Source organism: Pan paniscus, chromosome 4 (genome assembly GCF_029289425.2).
Source record: "Pan paniscus chromosome 4, NHGRI_mPanPan1-v2.0_pri, whole genome shotgun sequence".
NCBI lineage: Eukaryota > Metazoa > Chordata > Mammalia > Primates > Hominidae > Pan > Pan paniscus.
Window position 1 is genome coordinate 152,839,760 of NC_073253.2, and position 19,384 is coordinate 152,859,143.

Here is a 19,384-nt window from a genome sequence, read left to right on the forward strand (position 1 = left end):
ACACAATTTTAAGGTAAAGTGCACCTCCGTCTATACTTATTTTTGAAATATCTGGAGGAAATATACACTTCAATATAACCAAAAAAACCTGCCAGTATTCCACAAGTCCTTACATCCCCTGAACTCGCCATTCTGAACTGTAGTTTAGAATGACTCCTTTTCCTCAAAGAGGATAATATTGTTGAAGATAACTGTGGCAATAATCATGTTGAAGAGAGTAAATTGTTGGCTTATTACTTCTTTGATCTGTATTATTAGTACCTCTAACAATAATTAACATTTATTTATTTACTACTAAAAATATTCTATCATTAAGGAACAGGAACCATGCATGACTTACTCGTGACTATAATCTTAGCTAGGTAGAGGTTCTCTAAACATTCACAGGAACTCATCTACATGCTGCTCTTGTGTCCTTTCAAGCAAAACTATTTATAATATTGTAATACTATATTAGTTGTATTTCACTACGAAGGTGAAGCTCTTACCAAGTGGAATCATCAACACTAGTCCTGTGTCCTGGGAGAAAAATGAAAGAAAACAATAAAAATAATTTTTTGGGCCAGGTACGGTGGCTCACGCCTGTAATCCCAGCACTTTGGGAGGCCAAGGCAGGTGGATCACACGAGGTCAGGAGTTTGAGACCAGCCTGGCCAACATGATGAAACCCCATCTCTACTGAAAATACAAAAATTAGCCGGGCGTGGTTGCTCATGCCTGTAGTCCCAGCTACCTAGGAGGCTGAGGCAGGAGAATCGCTTGAACCCAGGAGGTGGAGGTTGCAGCGAGCTGAGATCACGCCACGGTACTCCAGACTGGGCAACAGAGTGAGACTCAGTCTCAAAAAAATAATTTTTTGAAAGTCACAGAAGGCAGGTAAAATGGCTCACACTTGCTTCTGACCTTCATTCCTAGAACCTCTCTGCCAATATTTCAGAAAAAAAAAGACAGAAAATAATAAAAGTAATTTTTTTGAAAGTCAGAGAAGGCAGCCACAATGGCTCACACCTGTAACCTCAGTACTTTGGGAGGCCGAGGCGGAGGATTGCTTCATCCCAGGAGTTCGAGACCAGCATCTCTTTTTCATAAAATAAAATTTAAAAAAAGAAAGTCACAGAGCCAGTTGAAATTTCAACAAAGGAAGTTATCTAAATTCACATCTCTCATGTATTTTATCAAAAATAACTGTCCATAAATTTATTATATTATTTTAGGATTACTTCATATATTAAAAATTTCTTAAAAACACTAAGGATGAAATAAGTAGTATAAAGAAAGCTTTCCCTTTCTTTCCTTTAGAAAACAAAAATAAAATCTAAAAACTACTAAAGATAAAAGCAACAGGGTGGAGTGGAGAGGAAGAATCAACACAGAAAATTTAAAAAAACAATAAAACATAAAGTTAATAAAAATATGAACCAAAGATTAATATGACTTTCCAAGATGTTCATTGGCAAAGTGTTCTGTGTGAACTAAATCTTAAAATAAGAGTTTGCTAACTATATATCTGGAAATACTGAATAGAAATAAAAACATTATTTGTATTTGTTACTGCTACAACTAGTCATTTCTTTAAAAATAATATTTATGGCTCATTCTACTGTATTCTTTTCAATATTTCTATGTCATTACCTTTCAGAGGAATAAACACTAAAATATTACATTGAATCACGTATTGTTTTCATTTTTAAATCACGTAATAATTATTCATTTTTAAAGATAGCCTCTATAATCGGTATAAACTTTCCTGTTTAATTATAATCACTTTTTTCATTCAACACCATTATTTCTTCTATTTCTTGATACATATAAAAGTACTGAGCTGTTATACTACAATATTTTTAATCTTGATTATTTGTAGCATATAAACTGAGGGGTCTGTGCTGTCTAGCAAGAATATTTCTATTTTTGTGTACAAAAATTAGTCCTATCTAAATACTGGGCCTTAAAATCGATTTTTTAAAAAATACTTGAGAATCTTGAAGGCATTCGTGTATTTTACTGCTATATGTACAAGTCGATCAGAAGTGATACCTGTGCAGACTCTGCCCTGAAAACAATCAGTTCCATTACTTTACTTTTGTAGTTTAGACTTGGGAACTGCTGACAAAACAGCTATGGGCAACACAGATGCAGTCTTGAAAACCCGACTCCCCTGCTGTCTAATACCTGCATCTGAGGGCAACACGGTGAGCGGGACATCTTTGGTTTCAATTTTTACAGAAGGCTCCAGTAGGGACTGCATTTTAATAGGCACTGGTGTCAGGGGGACCTTGGTCAATCTTATCAGCTCTGAAGGTGGAGCTCCCTGAAACTGGATCCGGGCCCCAGGGGGGACCGTGTGGAGCGTCAAAGGGATCCTAAGGTCTTGCTGGTGCGGCCCAAAGGCACCGGACGTTGGGGCCAAGATGACCTCCGCGCTGCCATGAACCAGGCCATTGGACGCGGGCTCCGCGCCGAGCCTGCAGTCCTCGAGGAGTCTCTCGGGTTCCTCCGTTTTGATCACACCTTCTCGGATGGCTGCCGGGCTTTTGCCTGCCCCGCCCTGCATCGCGTTTCTCATGACCTCCTCCGCCTCCAGCTTGCCCTTCTCGTCCCCTCGGAAGTAGCGGAGGGCCGGCCCGGGGCCTTCCAACTTGACCACCCTGGAGGCTCTAGGACCGGTTTCGACGGCCCCTCGAGGCCCCACTGACTGATCCAGGCTGGGCCCCAGCTTCTGCTTCTTGGCCTTGACATGCAGCGCCAGGGGCTGCACCGGGTGCAACTCGGGCCTGGATGTGGCGCCGTCTGACGCTGTCGGCGGCTGCAGGAGCCGCAGGTCGGGCCTGAACTGCAACAGCCGCGCCTGCGCGGGCGAGGCAGCGGCTTCCTCGTTCTGGGCATGAGGCTGTGGTAGCAGCAACACCTGCTCTGGCTTCACCTGCAGCAGCCGCCGCACCGCGGGCTGTAAGCCGGACGCCACTGCCTCCCCGCACGACGAGGCCAAGGTCGCACTGGCTGCCGCGCTCAGTGTGGGAGACGTCGGAGGGGGCTCCATGGCTGCTGCCCAAAAGGAGGTGCCCTCGACCGGCAGCGGGGGCGGAGCGGGACGCAACGGGCGCGGCTGAGGCGGCGGCTCGGGTCTGGCTCTCTCCATGGGGGAGGGGGACGCCCCGGCCAGGATTGTGAGCTGAGCCGTTTGTTGGCGACCTTCCTCCTCCCCCTTTCGGTTAAGAGCCTTGCAAGGCCTTTGCTACCCAGAACCCTACGCGGTTCAAAACGCAGCTGTCTGTCTGGGCCTCACCCAATCACAACGACCGATACCCGTGGACGGCCAATCACAGGCGGGTTTTCGGGCTCTTCCCTGTCCCTACTCTCGCCTCGTGCTGAGTCCTCGAATCACCTGCCATGGTAGGAGCCGCCGCACTTGTTGCACATTTTCGTTCTGACTCTCTCTTGTGGAGTTCTCTTACAGCCGTTGTCTTTAGTCATCCCTCCCCCACCCGGAGCTGCGACAATGGCGTTGCCCAGGAAACGTTGCGCTTCCAGGCTGCTGACATCCAGGGAATGAAGTCTTGCGTCACAAGGCGAGCGACGGCCTTGTGCACGCGCTCTGTGCGGCCTAAGTAATCTGTCGGCCCTGAGTATCACCAGGGCTTTTGAATCTTTGCCAAGGGAGAATGGGGAAGATTTTGCAACTTATCAATAACCTATTAGCTAATCTTGCTGGGGAGGATCTTCGACTTTGTGTGATTATTGTGCTAAAGTTTCAATTAATCACCAGGCCCTGTGGCCCTACTTCCAAAATACTATACATCCCAAATTCATCCACTGTTTTGTGTCTCTACCTGCCATTATCCTGTTCCAGGCTCCCAGCATCTTTCACTGGGATAATGAATAGTCTCCCTGCTTGTCACCCTTGCCCCACTACACTCCAGCTGCCAGTGATCTTTCGAAAACGCAAATCTAAGGTTGTCACACTTTTCCTAAACTTTCCATGGCTCCCCACTGATAATGTAATGAAAGTCTAAAATTCTTAGCAAAGCCTTAAAAATCCCCCAGTGGCTTGGGATCTAACCTCCTACTACTGCTACTATTAGATTGGTGCAAAAGTAATTGTGGTTTTTGCCATTAAATAGTTATTGAGTCTTTGGGTTTCAGCCACATTGGCCCCATCATCATTCTCTTTCTACTGCAGGGTGTTTAAACATGCCCAGCATGCTACTCTTTCCTTTGTGTCTCCTTAATTCCTCCTGCACATTTTTCAAATTGCAGCTCAACTGGGACTTCTTCAGAGAAGCTTTTACTGACTCTGAAAATCAGATAAAATCTTGGTCTACTTATACCTCTATCACTTGGTTTGCTTACCACAATTTGTAATTAGAATTTTCATGTGATGATTCCACTGCCTCTCCCACTTGACTATAAAGTCCTTGAAGGCAGAACAGTTTGTGTTTTGCCCATCACTGAATCCACAATGCAGACCATTGAGCCTGGCATATAGTACTCAATAAATACTTGTTGAATAAATAAATGAATAGCGACTGTGATAGGGTAATAATAAAATAGTAATAATCACTACCTGTGTTAAGGGCTTACTCTTATGCTAGACACTGTTCCAAATCCTTTCCATGTTTATGTTTCTCCTTTTACTAGGATTGTGTTTATTTCCATTAAACATCACCAAGAAAAACAAAAAGAAATCCTGTATTAACATTTGCTGCATTTCTAAATGACATTCTGGCCAAAAACTATAGTTTATCTTGACGTAGATGATTTTTGCAATCAAGACAAGTTATCACTCGAAGACCACTCCAATTTATTGTCCAATCCTCTGGTAACAAATGTGGTCAGTAGGAGTTCTTATACCTGGCAGATAGACAAGGGCAATGGTTTTCAAACTTTTATCTCAGGAACTCATTATACCCATAAAAACCATTGAAGATCCTGGGCTGGGTGTGGTGGCTCACTCCTGTAATCCCAGCACTTTGGGAGGCTGAGGCAGGCGGATCACTTGAGGTCAGGAGTTCGAGACCAGCCTGGCCAACATGGTGGAACCTTGTCTCTACTAAAAATACAAAAATTAGTTGGGCATGGTGGCACATGCCTGTAATTCCAGCTACTTGGGAGGCTGAGGCAGGAGAATCGCTTGAACCTGGGAGGCAGAGGTTGCAGTGAGCCGAGATCGTGCCACTGCACTCCAGCCTGGGCAACAGAGCAAGAAGACCCTGTCTCAAAAAAAAAAAAAAAAAAAAAACTATTGAAGATCCCAAAAAAGCTTTCGTTCATGTGGATTTTATCTATCAATATTTACCATGTTGTAAATAAAAACAAATTTTAAAGATAGCAACTCATTTAAAACGTCAACAATAAAACCGTTCTGTGGTAACACATTTTCATAGGAAAAAATTATATTTTCCCCACCTTATGCTCACAAGAGAATGAAGTGAAAAGAGCAAATATTACATTAGGATTATTATGAAAATAGTTTTAACCTAGCTGACTCTGTAAGTGTCAGTCCCCATACCACACTTTGAGAACCACTGTACTAGGGTTTAAATGGGAGAGGCAACTGTATGCATGAGCAAAAGCTGATAAAAGAGGCAAATAAGTTGTCAGAGGTGTGTGAACCAGAGCACCTCCATCTTGAGTAGGTGCTGGGTAAAATGAGGCTGAAACATACTGGGTCGCATTCCCAGACAGTTAAGGCATTCTAAGTCACAGGATGAGATAGGAGGCTGGCACAAAGTACAGGTCATAAAAACCTTGCTGATAAAACGGGTTGCAATAAAGAAGCTGGCTAAAACCCACAAAAACCAAGATGGTGATGAGAATTACCTCTTGTCATCCTCACTACTACACTCACACTGGCAGCATGACAGCTTACAGATGCCACTGCAATGTCAGGAAGTTATCCTATATGGTCTAAAAAGGGGAGGCATGAAAAATCCACCCCTTGTTTAGCTTATCATCAAGAAATAACCATAAAAATGGGCAACCAGCAGCCCTTGGGGTTGCTCAGTCTATGGAGTAGCCATTATTTTATTCCTTTACTTTCTTAATAAACTCGCTTTCACTTTACTTTATGGACTCGCTCTGAATTCTTCCTTGTGCAAGATCCAAGAACCCTCTTTTGGGGTCTGGATCTGGACCCCTTTCCTGTAACATCTTTCTGGTGACCCAGGTGGGATTATAGTGCGTAAGCCCCCAGTAAGTGGTGAGGTCCTGTAACATCTTTCTGGCAACTATGGAATGGACTGCAGTATGGAAACCCCGACCCAAAGGCTAACTTTGGGTAAGTGGTGGGGTCCGGTAACATCTTTCTGGTGAACCCTAAAGGGACGATACTTAGGAGACTCCTGACTCAAAGGAAATAGACTATAGCACTGATTGGACAACTTTGGATAAGTGGTGGGGTACCCAGATAAAGAATGGGATTTGGTTAGAAGCCCAACTTAGGAGGGTTAGAGTCCCTTCTAAGATTTAGGGGGCTAGAAGCCCCTCTCGGTAAAGTCCCTTTTGGCTAAGAACAGGTTTGGCACTACGGTATGTTAACTTCTATTCTCCTTGGAATAATCTGCCTTGTACTCTTTGCTGATGGATGCGGATGACAGGGTTAGGCAGGTACAGGATCATGGGACATGAGGAGCTTTTTCCTCCCGTAAAGGGGAAACTTGAGAGTCGATGGGACTGCTGGAAAACATCCCTTCACTACCGAGAAGTGGCCACCTGAACTCTTCACTGTCGCTGCAGTGGGTGAATCTTTCTGTGGCTTCCCTGAACGCCTGGCCTTCCCCACCTTGCCTCAGGCAATGCTGTCATCTCTCTCTGTGCAAACTGGTTGTAGGAATGGTAAAAATCACTATTTCTTACAAAGTTTTGATTAATGGAAGAAAGGATTTGTGAGGCTAGTCTTAAGCTGTAGCCAATCTGGTGTGTTTCCTGTGTCATTCTGTATTGTTCTGTCATAAAGAGGGGTACCTTAGGATAGAACATGGGCTTAGGACACCTATAAGCCTGCTGTTCAAGATGGCCCAGCAAACTGGTCAGTTAAAAACTTTGCTGCAGGTCCGTGAAAAAAACTGGATGAGGTTTCCCTCTTGTCTTGTATGTCCTTGGGAGCTTGACCTTGTAACCATGTGGCTGTGCTTTCTCTTTCACAGTGGTGGCCTGGGTTCAGGGTTCAATTCCCATCTTAGGAGATGAGTCCTTTATCTTCTGTCTGTGTATTTATGTGTATCATGTGTGTGGTGCTTGTATATAACAGAGGTTTGATTAATCGGTTAAAAATAATAAGTGCTTCAGTCATATTTTTGTGAGAAAAATTAAACGTATAATGCCTTTTATATAGTTCATGTGCCTTAAGTAATCTTTGGGAAATGAAGACAGTTTTAAAGATTATTGGTAAAATAAAAATATCTTAAAATGTAAACATTTGGTCTAAATTATGCAGGTCAGATATTAGGTTTGCTAAATGCTTTGAGGTCATAAGCTGCTGCTTTCACTTTTGAAAATTGTTTAATTTACCTACTTTGACCATATTAGAGTCTAGATAAGGCCTGGGGACATGTGATGTTAGCCATACCCCAAGCAATGCTAGAAAAAGTCAGACCTTATCTGCACTTCTGTCTGTGTCCTAGGCTGCACACCTAGTACATAATTAAAATGCTTACCAACCAGGGTTTTCACCAAAAGTAAAAATCGCTGAAAGTTAACATTGTAACACATAACTGAGACTACTGAAGAATAGTTCTACACATAAGGTGTGTAAGGAAAGTGAAATGTGTTTTTGGTAAAAGATCATTAGAAGTCATGAGAATGTAAATTTTCTTCCTTAGATTAAATGGTTAAATTATTGTTTTAAGTTACATAGAATGAAGCTGAAGGTTTAAGAAGTTTTGGAAAGTGTGAAAAATTAATTGTAAGACATTCTGTGTGTGAATATATTAGTTAAAGTTAAAGGGGTATTCATTTTTTCTATAAATTAAACATTGGAATAAAAGCACAAGTTTTTTTAGAGCAAAAACCTGCTATGATTTGCTCTTTAACAAAAATATGTAAAGGGTTATAAAAGGTTTGTGAGAATCTTACCTTATAGTCAAACTGATTAAGATTGAATACATTTGTCTATAAGGTTTTATAAAGAATTGGGTTTGTCATCAATAATGCACTAATGCAAGAGTCACATTTGGCTTATTTGGTACAAAAACCATACAGGAAGCATTATCAAATGTAAAATGGTGTTTGGATTTTTGGGGGCTGTAATTGTATAAATGTATTATTGGTATATATTGAAAATTATTTTTAAAAGTCTTATAATTCTGATATGACTTGGTGTATATTGTGAATAATTATAATTGTTACATAAAATCATTGTATACCACAGAAGGAAGCAAATTTCCTTATCAATTGAGACTTTAATAGTGGCTGTCCTAAGACTTTTTGTCATCCACACACAATTGTTGTCTTTTAATCCTCTTCAAAAGTTGGTTTATAATCAACTGTAGAACTCTAACAGGTGTTCTTAAATGCAGATTTCTGATAACTTTGGAAATTGTGATATTAAAATAAAGGAAAACACTTTCAGAATACTCATGGAGAGCTGAAATGTTTAGGAATATCAAGCAGAACAGAAGTTAACTGCATTGACTGAACTAATAGAAGACTAAAGTAATCATTTTAACTTTGCTGAAAATGCTGCTGATCCTTTGTTTTGTTTTTCAGAGTCAAGGAAACATCTTTTGAGCTATTTGCAGCTTGTAGCAATTGAGTAAAGTATATTGCTGTGAATAACATTTGAAGCATATTTAGTTCTCTCTACCTAATTTCTCCAGAATGTGGAAACTATTTGTGAGTATTCTTACATTATGGCAATATAGTTATTTGCATAAGTGCAATAAGAACCTCTTTTCTTTTGCAACAGGACACAATTGGAAACACTGGTTATTTTACCAACGCTTTGACTGGAATGGCACGTTTTCCTTTAAGGAATCAAACTTGACTTGTAAAGCCAATAAAAGCCCCTTGGGGAATTGGCCTCATACCTTGTCTACAACAGCCCCTGTACAGGGTTTCTGACCTGTGGTAAGTAAAGAATGTCACTTTCTACAGGTCCAGGATCCCCAGGTTATCTTGGGACCCCAAGAGGAGGGGAATTTACTCATCTCATAGGTATTTGAGGGTACAAACCTATGGCAGGGCTCAGCTCTGAAAAAGTCTTATCTGAGATTCCTTCTATGGAATAAAGTTGCATCAAAACCAATTTAAAAAGTGGTTATGTAAAAAATAATTATTCTCATTGCACTTTATACAACTAATCAGGCCAAGTATAATAAAGCAAATCAGTCTTACCATTATTTGTCTTTAGTAAAAATGGGAAACTGGAGAGAGAAATTATGTTTCAGAAACTGTGGTACACTTGTTATTAAATTCTAGTCTCATCAGTTGTTTTTAAGTTTGTTTCTGCAATTTAGGCTAACCCTGCTTATTCCTCTGAACCAACTAGTGACATCTGACTGCTGCTCAGAGGAAACAAGAGGGATGGGTAATGTAAAAATCTAAATCAGTATTCTAATTCTGAGCACACTTATGAATCTTCCAGATATCACCTTTTGTCAAAACTCGGAGTTATGAATTGCCCTCGCCGTACTGATGCTTTCTGACTGAGCTCCTCTCTACCCTGAATACAAGAGACTCTCATAGTTAAGCAAGAATATCATTGCTCCTATTCAGCATGAAGAAGTTACAGAAGATGGATTTTCAACCCTCTGCAACCCTTAGGATTAAAATTATACAAACCCTTAGGATTATAAAAGGGAGGGGGTAATGTCAGGCGTGTGAACCAGAGCAACTCCATTTTGAGTAGAAGCTGTGTAAAACGAGGCTGAAACCTACTAGGCTGCATTCCCAGACAGTTAAGGCATTCTAAGTCACAGGATGAGATAGGAGGCTGGCATAAAATACAGGTCATAAACAGCTTGCAGATAAAACAGGTTGCAGTAAAGAAGCTGGCTAAAACCCACCAAAACCTAGATGGTGACAAGAGTCACTTCTTATCATCCTCACTGCTACACTCCCACCAGTGCCATGATAGTTTACAGATGCCATGGCAACATCAGGACATTACCCTATATGGTCTAAAAAGGGATGCATGAATAATTCACCCCTTGTTTAGCATATCATCAAGTACTAACCATAAAAATGGGCAACCAGTGCTCTGTCTATGGAGTAGCCATTCTTTTATTCCTTTACTTTCTTAAATGTGCTTTCACTTTACTCTGTGGACTCATCCTGAATTCTTTCTTGTGTGAGATCCAAGAACCTTCTCTTGGGTTCTGGACCTGGACCCCTTTCCTATAACATCTTTCTGGTGACCCAGATGAGCCTATAGTGCAGATATTCCCAGTAAGTGCTAGGATCCTGTAACGTCTTTCTGGTGACCATGGAATGGTCCCACTATACTGTGGAAACCCCCAACCCAAAGGCTAACTTTGGGTAAGTGGTGGGGTCCAATAAGAAAGTTGGTGTTAATTTTGTGCAAGGTTTCAGTTCATATTCTGATTTCAATTATCAAAATGTAATTGACAGTAGATGCATGGGTGTATTTCTGAACTCTCTGTTCTGTTCCTTCCATTCCTTCCATCTATGTACTGTAAACCAAAAGTATCTGAGGCAAGCCTTAATCAATTTAGAAGTTTATTTTGCCAAGGTTAAGGACATCCCCGTGACACAGCCTCAAGAGGTCCTGACAACATGTCACCAAGGTGGTCAGGCTACAGCTTGCTTTTATACATTTTAGGGAGACATAGGACATCATTCAATACTGTAAGATGTACATAGCTTCAGTCCAGAGAGGTGTGACAACTCAAATCAGGGCTTCCAGATCACAGGTGGATTCAAAGATTTTCTGAATGGCAATTGGTTGAAAGACTTATCTAAAGACCTAGAATCAACAGAAGGGAGTGTCTGGGTTAAGATATGGGGTTGTGGATACCAAGGTTCTTATTATGCAGATAAAGCCTCCAGATAGTAGGCTTCAGAGAATATCAGACCTAAAAAGTCTATTCTGTCAGTCTGAAAGTCGCTGTTTCTATGTTAATGCTGGTCAGCTGTGCCTGAATTCCAACGGGAGGAATGTTTAATGAGGCATGTCTGACCACCCATTCCCACTGTAGCCTGAGCTAGTGTTTTAGGTTTACTTTAAAATGCCCTAGCCTGGTGCAGTTGTTCATGCCTGCATTCCCAGCACTTTGGAAGGCTGAGGCAAAAGTATTGCTTGAGTCCAAGAATTTTAGACCAACATGGGCAACGTGGCAAAATCTCGTCTCTACAAAACAATACAAAAATTAGCCAGGCATGATGGCCTGTGCCTGTAGTCCTAGCTACTCGGGAGGCCAAGGCTGGAGAATTGCTTGAGTTCAGGAAGCAGAGGTTGCAGTGAGCTGAGACTGCACCAGTGCACTCCAGCCTGGGCAACAGAGTGAGACTCTGTCTCAAAAATATAAAATAAAATAAAATAAAGTAAAGTAAAATAAAAATAAAATAAAATATAAAATAAAATAATAAAATATAAAAAATATACCCTTGGCCAAAAGGAGGGGTCCATTCCATTGGTTGGGGAATTTAGAATTTTATTTTTGGTTTACAGTATCTCTTTTTTTTTCTTTTGTTACAAATGGGGTTCTTACTCTGTTACCCAGGCTGGATTATAGGCATGAGTCACCGTGCCAAGCTATATACATATTTTTATGCCAGTACCACAGTCTTGATTATTCTAGCTTTATGGTAAATTTTGAAATTTTGAAATCATGTAAGTCCTTGAACTTTGTTCTTTCATAAAATCATACTGGCTTTTCTTGGTCCTTTGGATTTAAAAGATAAATTTTAGGTTCATCATATCAATTTCTTTTAAAGCAAACCCTAATGGTATTTAGATAGAAATTATATTGAATCTATGGATCAATTTTGGGAAAACTGACACCTTGATGATACTGTGTTTTCCTATTTGCAAACATGGGACATATCTCCATTTATTTAGGTCTTAATTTCCTTTGACAATGTTTTATAATTTTCAGTGTACTGTCCTGTACTTCTTTCATTAACTTTATTTCTGAATACTTTATTCTTTTTATGCTATTTGTGAATGTAATTTTTTAAAATTTCCTTTGCAGTTGGTTGTATGTTGATTTTTGTATTTTTATTTTCTTACCTTATTGTACTGGCTGGAACTTTTAGTCCAAGGTTAAATAGAAGTGGTGAGAGTGTACATCCTTTTGCTTTGTACCCAATCTTAGGAAGAAAGCATTCAGTCATTCACCTTTAAGCATGTTGTTAGTCATAGGTTTATGTAGCTGCCTTTTATCAAAGTAAGAAAGTTTCCTTCTATTCCTAGTTTATTGAGAATTCTACCATGAATAGTAGTTCAATTTTATCAAATGCTTTGTCTGTGTCTATTGAGATGATTATATGGCTTTTTCCTTTAAGGGTCAGCAACATTTTCCAGAAAAGGCTATATAGTAAATATTTTTGGTTTTGTGAGCCATATGAGCTCTGTTGCAACCAATCAACTCTGCTTTGTAGCAGAAAGCAATCATAGACAATATGCAAATGAATGGGCTTGGCTTTGTTTCAGTAAACTTTATTTGCAAAAACAAATGTCATGTCAGATTTGGCCCAAGGGCTATAGTTTGCTGACCACTGATTTATTCTATTAATATATGTATTACATGAATTGATACTCAGATGTTAAGCTAAAGAACATTCCTGTAATAAATCGACCACACTTGGTAATAGTGTATAATCCTTTTTGTACATTACTGGATCTAATTTGTTGTTATTTAAACAATTTTAGCATTTACATTCATGACGAGTGTTGTTCTATAATTTTCTTGTGATATCTTTGTCTGTGGCTTTTAGTCTCAGGGTAAAATGAGCTGTAAAGTGTCCCCTTTTCTTCTATTCTTGAAAAGATTTCCATTGGATTGGTATTATTAATTATTTAAATGTTAATAGAGTTCCCAATAAAACCATGGAGGCCTGGACTTTGCTTTGAAGAAGATTCTAAAATAATTTAATTAAATGCTTTAATGTTTTTCACTGATATATATCTATGCAAATTGTATAATTTCTTTTTGAGTCTACTTTGATCATTTCTGTTAATGAATTTGCCCATTTCATCTAAGTTGACAAATTGTTGGCATAAGGTTGTTCAAAATATTCCTTTATAAGCCTTTTAATTTCCATAGGGTTCAGAATGCTTCCTCTTTTAATCCCAATTTTGGTAATTTCTGTCTTCTCTCTTTTTTTCTTGGTCATTTGACTAAAAAGTTATCAATGTTATAGATCTTTTCAAGGAATTAACTGTAAGTTTCGCTAATTTTCTCTATTGTTTTGCTGTTTTCTTTTTATTGATTTCCGCTGTGGTCTTTAGTCCTTCATTCTACTTTGGCTTTTCTTTTTGTAGTTTCTTAAGGTGGAAGCTTAATTAATTTTTCTAGGTTATTGAAGTCTTCCTTTCTAATTTTTAAAGCTATAAATTTCTCTCTAAATATTGCTTTACCTGCATTAATTTTGATATGCTCTGATTTTACAGTCATTCAGTAGAAAATATTTTATAATTTCCCTGGAGGTTTTTTCTTTGATGTGGAAACCAAAAATAAAATTCAAAAGCCTCCCCCACAAAAATCTGATTGGACTTTCTCCTCAGCCAGGGAACTCTAAAACTTACCCTGAAAGACTGGTTCAGGCCATGAAAGGAAGTAGGGGTTGGACATGCCTCATTACACTCCTCCAGCATTAACCAACACAAACCTTATATCTGATAAGAAACATTGATGGTCATCTCTCTAATGCCTGCTGGAGGCTTTGTCTGCATGATAAAACCTAGGTCTTCACAACCCTTTATCATAACCCCGACATTCCTTTCTACTGATAATAACTTTTTCAAGCAATTGCCTTCAGAATATGTTTAGGAAGAAGTTGAATCCCTGAATAGACCAATAACAGGCTCTGAAATTGAGGCAATAATTAGTAGCCTACCAACCAAGTAGGACCAGATGGATTCACAGCCAAATTCTACCAGAGGTACTAGGAGGAGCTGGTACCATTCCTTCTGAAACTATTTCAATCAATGGAAAAAGAGGAAATCCTCCCTAACTCATTTTATGAGGCCAGCATCATCCTGATACCAAAGCCTGGCAGAGACACAACAAAAAAAAGAGAATTTTAGACCAATATCCCTGATGAACATCAATGCAAAAATCTTCAATAAAATACTGGCAAAATGAATCCAGCAGCACGTCAAAAAGCTTATCCACCACGATCAAGTGGGCTTCATCCCTGCGATGCAAGACTGGTTCAACATATGCAAATCAATAAACGTAATCCAGCATATAAACAGAACCAAAGACAAAAACCACATGATTATCTCAATAGATGCAGAAAAGGCCTTTGACAAAATTCAACAGCCCTTCATGCTAAAAACTCTCAATAAATTTGGTATTGATGGGATGTACCTCAAAATAGTAAGAGCTATTTATGACAAACCCACAGCCAATATTATACTGAATGGGCAAACACTGGAAGCATTCCCTTTGAAAACTGGCACAAGACAGGGATGCCCTCTCTCACCACTCCTATTCAACATAGTGTTGGAAGTTCTGGCCAGGGCAATCAGGCAGAAGAAAGAAATAAAGGGTATTCAATTAGGAAAAGAGGAAGTCAAATTGTCCCTGTTTGCAGATGACATGACTGTATATTTAGAAAACCCCATTGTCTCAGCCCAAAATCTCCTTAAGTTGATAAGCAACTTCAGCAAAGTCTCAGGATACAAAATCAATGTTGAAAAATCACGAGCATTTCTATACACCAATAACAGACAAACAGAGAGCCAAATCATGAGTGAACTCCCATTCACAATTGCTTCAAAGAGAATAAAATACCTAGGGATCCAACTTAAAAGGGATGTGAAGGACCTCTTTAAGGAGAACTACAAACCACTGCTCAACAAAATAAAAGAGGACAAAAAAAATGAAAGAACATTCCATGCTCATGGATAGGAAGAATCAATATCATGAAAACGGCCATACTGCCCAAGGTAATTTATAGATTCAATGCCATCCCCATCAAGCTACCAATGACTTTCTTCACAGAATTGGAAAAAACTACTTTAAAGTTCATATGGAACCAAAAAAGAGCCCGCATTGCCAAGACAATCCTAAGCCAAAAGAACAAAGCTGGAGGCATCACGCTACCTGACTTCAAACTATACTACAAGGCTACAGTAACCAAAACAGCATGGTACTGGTACCAAAACAGAGATATAGACCAATGGAACAGAACAGAGCCCTCAGAAATAATACCACACATCTACAACCATCTGATCTTTGATAAACCTGACAAAAACTAGAAATGGGGAAAGGATTCCCTATTTAATAAATGGTGTTGGGAAAACTGGCTAGCCATAGACAGAAAGCTGAAACTGGATCCCTTCCTTACACCTTATACAAAAATTAATTCAAGATGGATTAAAGACTTAAATGTTAGACCTAAAACCATAAAAACCCTAGAAGAAAACCTAGGCAGTACCATTCAGGACATAGGCATGGGCAAGGACTTCATGTCTAAACACCAAAACACCAAAAGCAATGGCAACAAAAGCCAAAATTGACAAATGGGATCTAATTAAACTAAAGAGCTTCTGCACATCAAAAGAAACTACCATCAGAGTGAACAGGCAACCTACAGAATGGGAGAAAATGTTTGCAATCTACCCATCTGACAAAGGCCTAATATCCAGAATCTACAGAGAACTTAAACAAATTTACAAGAAAAAATCAACCCCATCAAAAAGTGGGCGAAGGATATGAACAGACCCTTCTCAAAAGAAGACAGTTATGCAGCCAACAGACACATGAAAAAATGCTCATCATCACTAGCCATCAGAGAAATGCAAATCAAAACCACAATGAGATACTGTCTCACACCAGTTAGAACAGCGATCATTAAAAAGTCAGGAAACAACAGGTGCTGGAGAGGAGGTGGAAAATAGGAACACTTTTACACTGTTGGTGGGACTTTAAACTAGTTCAACCATTGTGGAAGACAGTGTGACAATTCCTCAAGGATCTAGAACTAGAAATACCATTTGACCCAACCATCCCATTACTGGGTATATACCCAAAGGATTATAAATCATGCTGCTATAAAGACACATGCACACGTATGTTTATTGCGGCACTATTCACAATAGCAAAGACTTGGAACCAACCCAAATGTCCATCAATGATAGACTGGATTAAGAAAATGTGGCACATATATACCATGGAATACTATGCAGCCATAAAAAATGATGAGTTCATGTCCTTTGTAGGGACATGGATGAAGCTGGAAACCATCATTCGCAGCAAACTATGGCAAGGACAAAATACCAAACACCACATGTTCTCACTCATAGGTGGGAATTGAATAATGAGAACACATGGACACAGGAAGGGGAACATCACACACCGGGGCCTGTTGTGGGATTGGCAGAGCGGGGAGGGATAGCTTTAGGAGATATACCTAATGTTAAATGACGAGTTAATGGGTGCAGCACACCAACATGGCACATGTATACATATGTAACAAACCTGCACATTGTGCACATGTACCCTAAAACTTAAAGTATAATAAAAATAAAATAAAATAAAATAAATATATATTTTAAATATACACTTATTTTAAATATATAAGTATTTAAATAAATATAAATAATTATAATTTATAATTTATTTATAATAAATAAATAAAAATAAAACTATATGGAGCCCTTAAGTGTTTTAGGTACTTGACATCTATTGTGTATTATTACCCCCATTTAATAGTTCAGGAAACTCAGACCCAAAGAGATGGAGGAACTTCACTAAGATTACACAGTGAGTCACTGCAAAGTTGCAAAACCTGGTCTGACTGACCATCTTGCAGGATATTCCCTTTTTTTTTTTTTTTTCTTAGATGGAGTCTCACTCTGTCACACAGGCTGGAGTGCAGTGATTTGATCTCGGCTCAAATTTCAAAGCAATGAAATTCCTGAAAGCCACTTAGTTATTGGGAGAGAAGAAGATTAAAAGAAAGAAAAATTAGTGAGTGAAGAATGGAGAGGTATTGGATGGGAAGATATTGTGGGAGAAATGGAATCTTGAAGCTAAGGAGATTGGCCAAAGGCTTTTGTTTTTTGTTTTTGTTTGTTTGTTTGTTTTTGAGACAGGGTCTCACTCTATCACTCAAGCTGGAGCACAGTGGAACAATCATGGCTCGCTGTATTCTTGACTTCCTGGGCACAAGCGATCCTCCCACCTCCACCTCAGCCTCCAGAGTAGCTGGGACCACAGGCACATGCCACCATGCCTGGCTAATTTTTGTATTTTTGTAGAGATAGGGTCTGGCTATGTTGCCCAAGCTGGTCTCAAACTCCTGGGCTCAAGAGATCCTCCCATCTCAGCCTCCCAAAGTGCTGGGATTGGTGTGAGCCACTATGCCCAGAAGAAAGATTCTTTAGTCCAGTAGACACACACACACACACACACACACACACCTCAGTTCAAATGAAATCTCACCTGGGATCCCATTCAGGTCATCAAAATCATTATCATATTAACATTTATTGAGCACTCATGTGCCAGGTATAAGGCCCAGCTCTTTTCAAACATGATCTCATTGAATCCTCCCAACAGCAGAATAGGTAATTTTATTAGCCCCATTTTATGGATGAGGTTTTTTGTTTTGTTTTGTTTAGAGATGAAGTCTGGCTCTGGCACCCAGGCTGGAGTGTGGTGGCACAATCTCAGCTAACTGCAACCTCCACCTCCTGGGTTCAAGCGATTCTCCCGCCTCAGCCTCCTAAATAGTTGGGATTACAGGCATGCACCACTACACCTGGCTAATTTTTGTGTTTTCAGTAGAGACGGGGTTTCATCATGTTGGCCAGGCTGGTCTCCAACTTCTGACCTCAGGTAATCCACCTGCCTTGGCCTCCCAAAGTGCTGGGATTACAGGCGTGAGCCACCATGCCTGGCCAAGGTCAGCTCTTTAACATCAAAGCTGGACTCCAACCCAGGTGTCTCTTCCACCAGGTATCTGAAGAACTTGTCACCCACTCTGGGATGGATAGGCCATTAGGGAGAGTCAGGCTGGGTTAGGGAGATGTGGATGAGGGAGAGGCTCACCCAAGAAGTGGAGGGATGGGACGTAGGAGTCCTGACTGCTGCCCCAGACTCCTATGAAATAAAGAGATGAGCTCAGCTTGTCACTGGAAAATCTCTGTGGAGTATTCATTGTGCCTGAAGTTCTATGATGGTGGCAGTGGACAGATGAAAAGTACTATCTCTTAAAGAGATTAAGTATGTTTGAACACAACTTCATTTCTTGTTGAAAATACATTTCATTTCCCCTCCCTTCATTCCCCCACCAAATGCATTGCACTGCTTTGGAGTACTTGGAAAAACCAGTTTAAAAACCTTGAGGCTGGGTACGGTGGTTCATGCCTGTAATCCCAGCACTTTGGGAGGCCAAGGTGGATGGAATCACCTGCGGTCAGGAATTTGAGAACAGCCTGGCCAACATGGTGAAACCCTGTCTCTTCTAAAAATACAAAAATTAGCCGGGTGTGGTGGCAGGCCCCTGTAATCCCAGCTACTTTACTCTGGAGGCTGAGGCAGGAGAACCATTTGAACCCAGGTCGCAGAGGCTGCAGTGACCTGATATCATGCCACTGCCCTCCAGCCTGGGCGACAGAGCGAGACTCCATCTCAGAATACATACATACATACATACATACATACATACACACACACACACACACACACACACACACACACACACACACACATACAAACCTTGCTGGATGCACAGTAGACTTTGTTCCTTCCCCCTACAACATTTCTCCATGACCTGGAACAAAAAGAAGGGAACTTCTGTTTACTGAGCACCTATGACCTGCAAGGCATTTTATATCTTACCTCATTCATTCCCCACAACAACACTTGTCAGGCATCACACCTATCTTACAGCCAAGAAAACCAAGGCACAGAGAGGTGGAGGAACTTAATGTCAGATGTGAACCAGGCCATACGATGCACAGGGCGTGCTCTTCCCATGCCAGGCTGCCGCCCCAGTGATTCTCAGCTTCATTATGAGCACAGAGTTTATTTCAGCCATTATTGGCCAAAGGAACTGCTCTGTGAGGGATGCCCATGTTTGCAGCCTTCGTTTATGGTCCCTGGCCACTGACTCTTCTCCTACGGCTGTAGCTGTTGAGGACAGTGGTTGATAACATGTCAAGAAGGAAGCCTGGGATGAAGACTTATTCCCCACACTGCAGGTCCTAGCTCCAGGCTGTCAGGCAGGGGCAGTGATTTCAGAATGTGAA

General features: G+C 40.4%; 1 protein-coding gene across 3 annotated transcripts in view; it reads right to left on the reverse strand.

The window, feature by feature from the left end:
• SOX30 (SRY-box transcription factor 30) overlaps window positions 1–19,384 on the reverse strand; it is a 47,639-nt gene that overhangs the window by 25,074 nt on the left and 3,181 nt on the right. The window contains exon 1 of one of the 3 annotated variants that reach the window (XM_003818991.4): window positions 2,170–3,555. In XM_003818991.4, coding sequence (XP_003819039.3) covers window positions 2,170–3,136 — 967 coding nt within the window. In that variant the 5' untranslated portion in view covers window positions 3,137–3,555. Of the gene's footprint in view, window positions 1–2,169; window positions 3,556–18,851; window positions 18,907–19,384 lie in introns of those variants that run through there. The other 2 variants (XM_024928976.3, XM_003818992.5) reach the window with 2 other exon arrangements.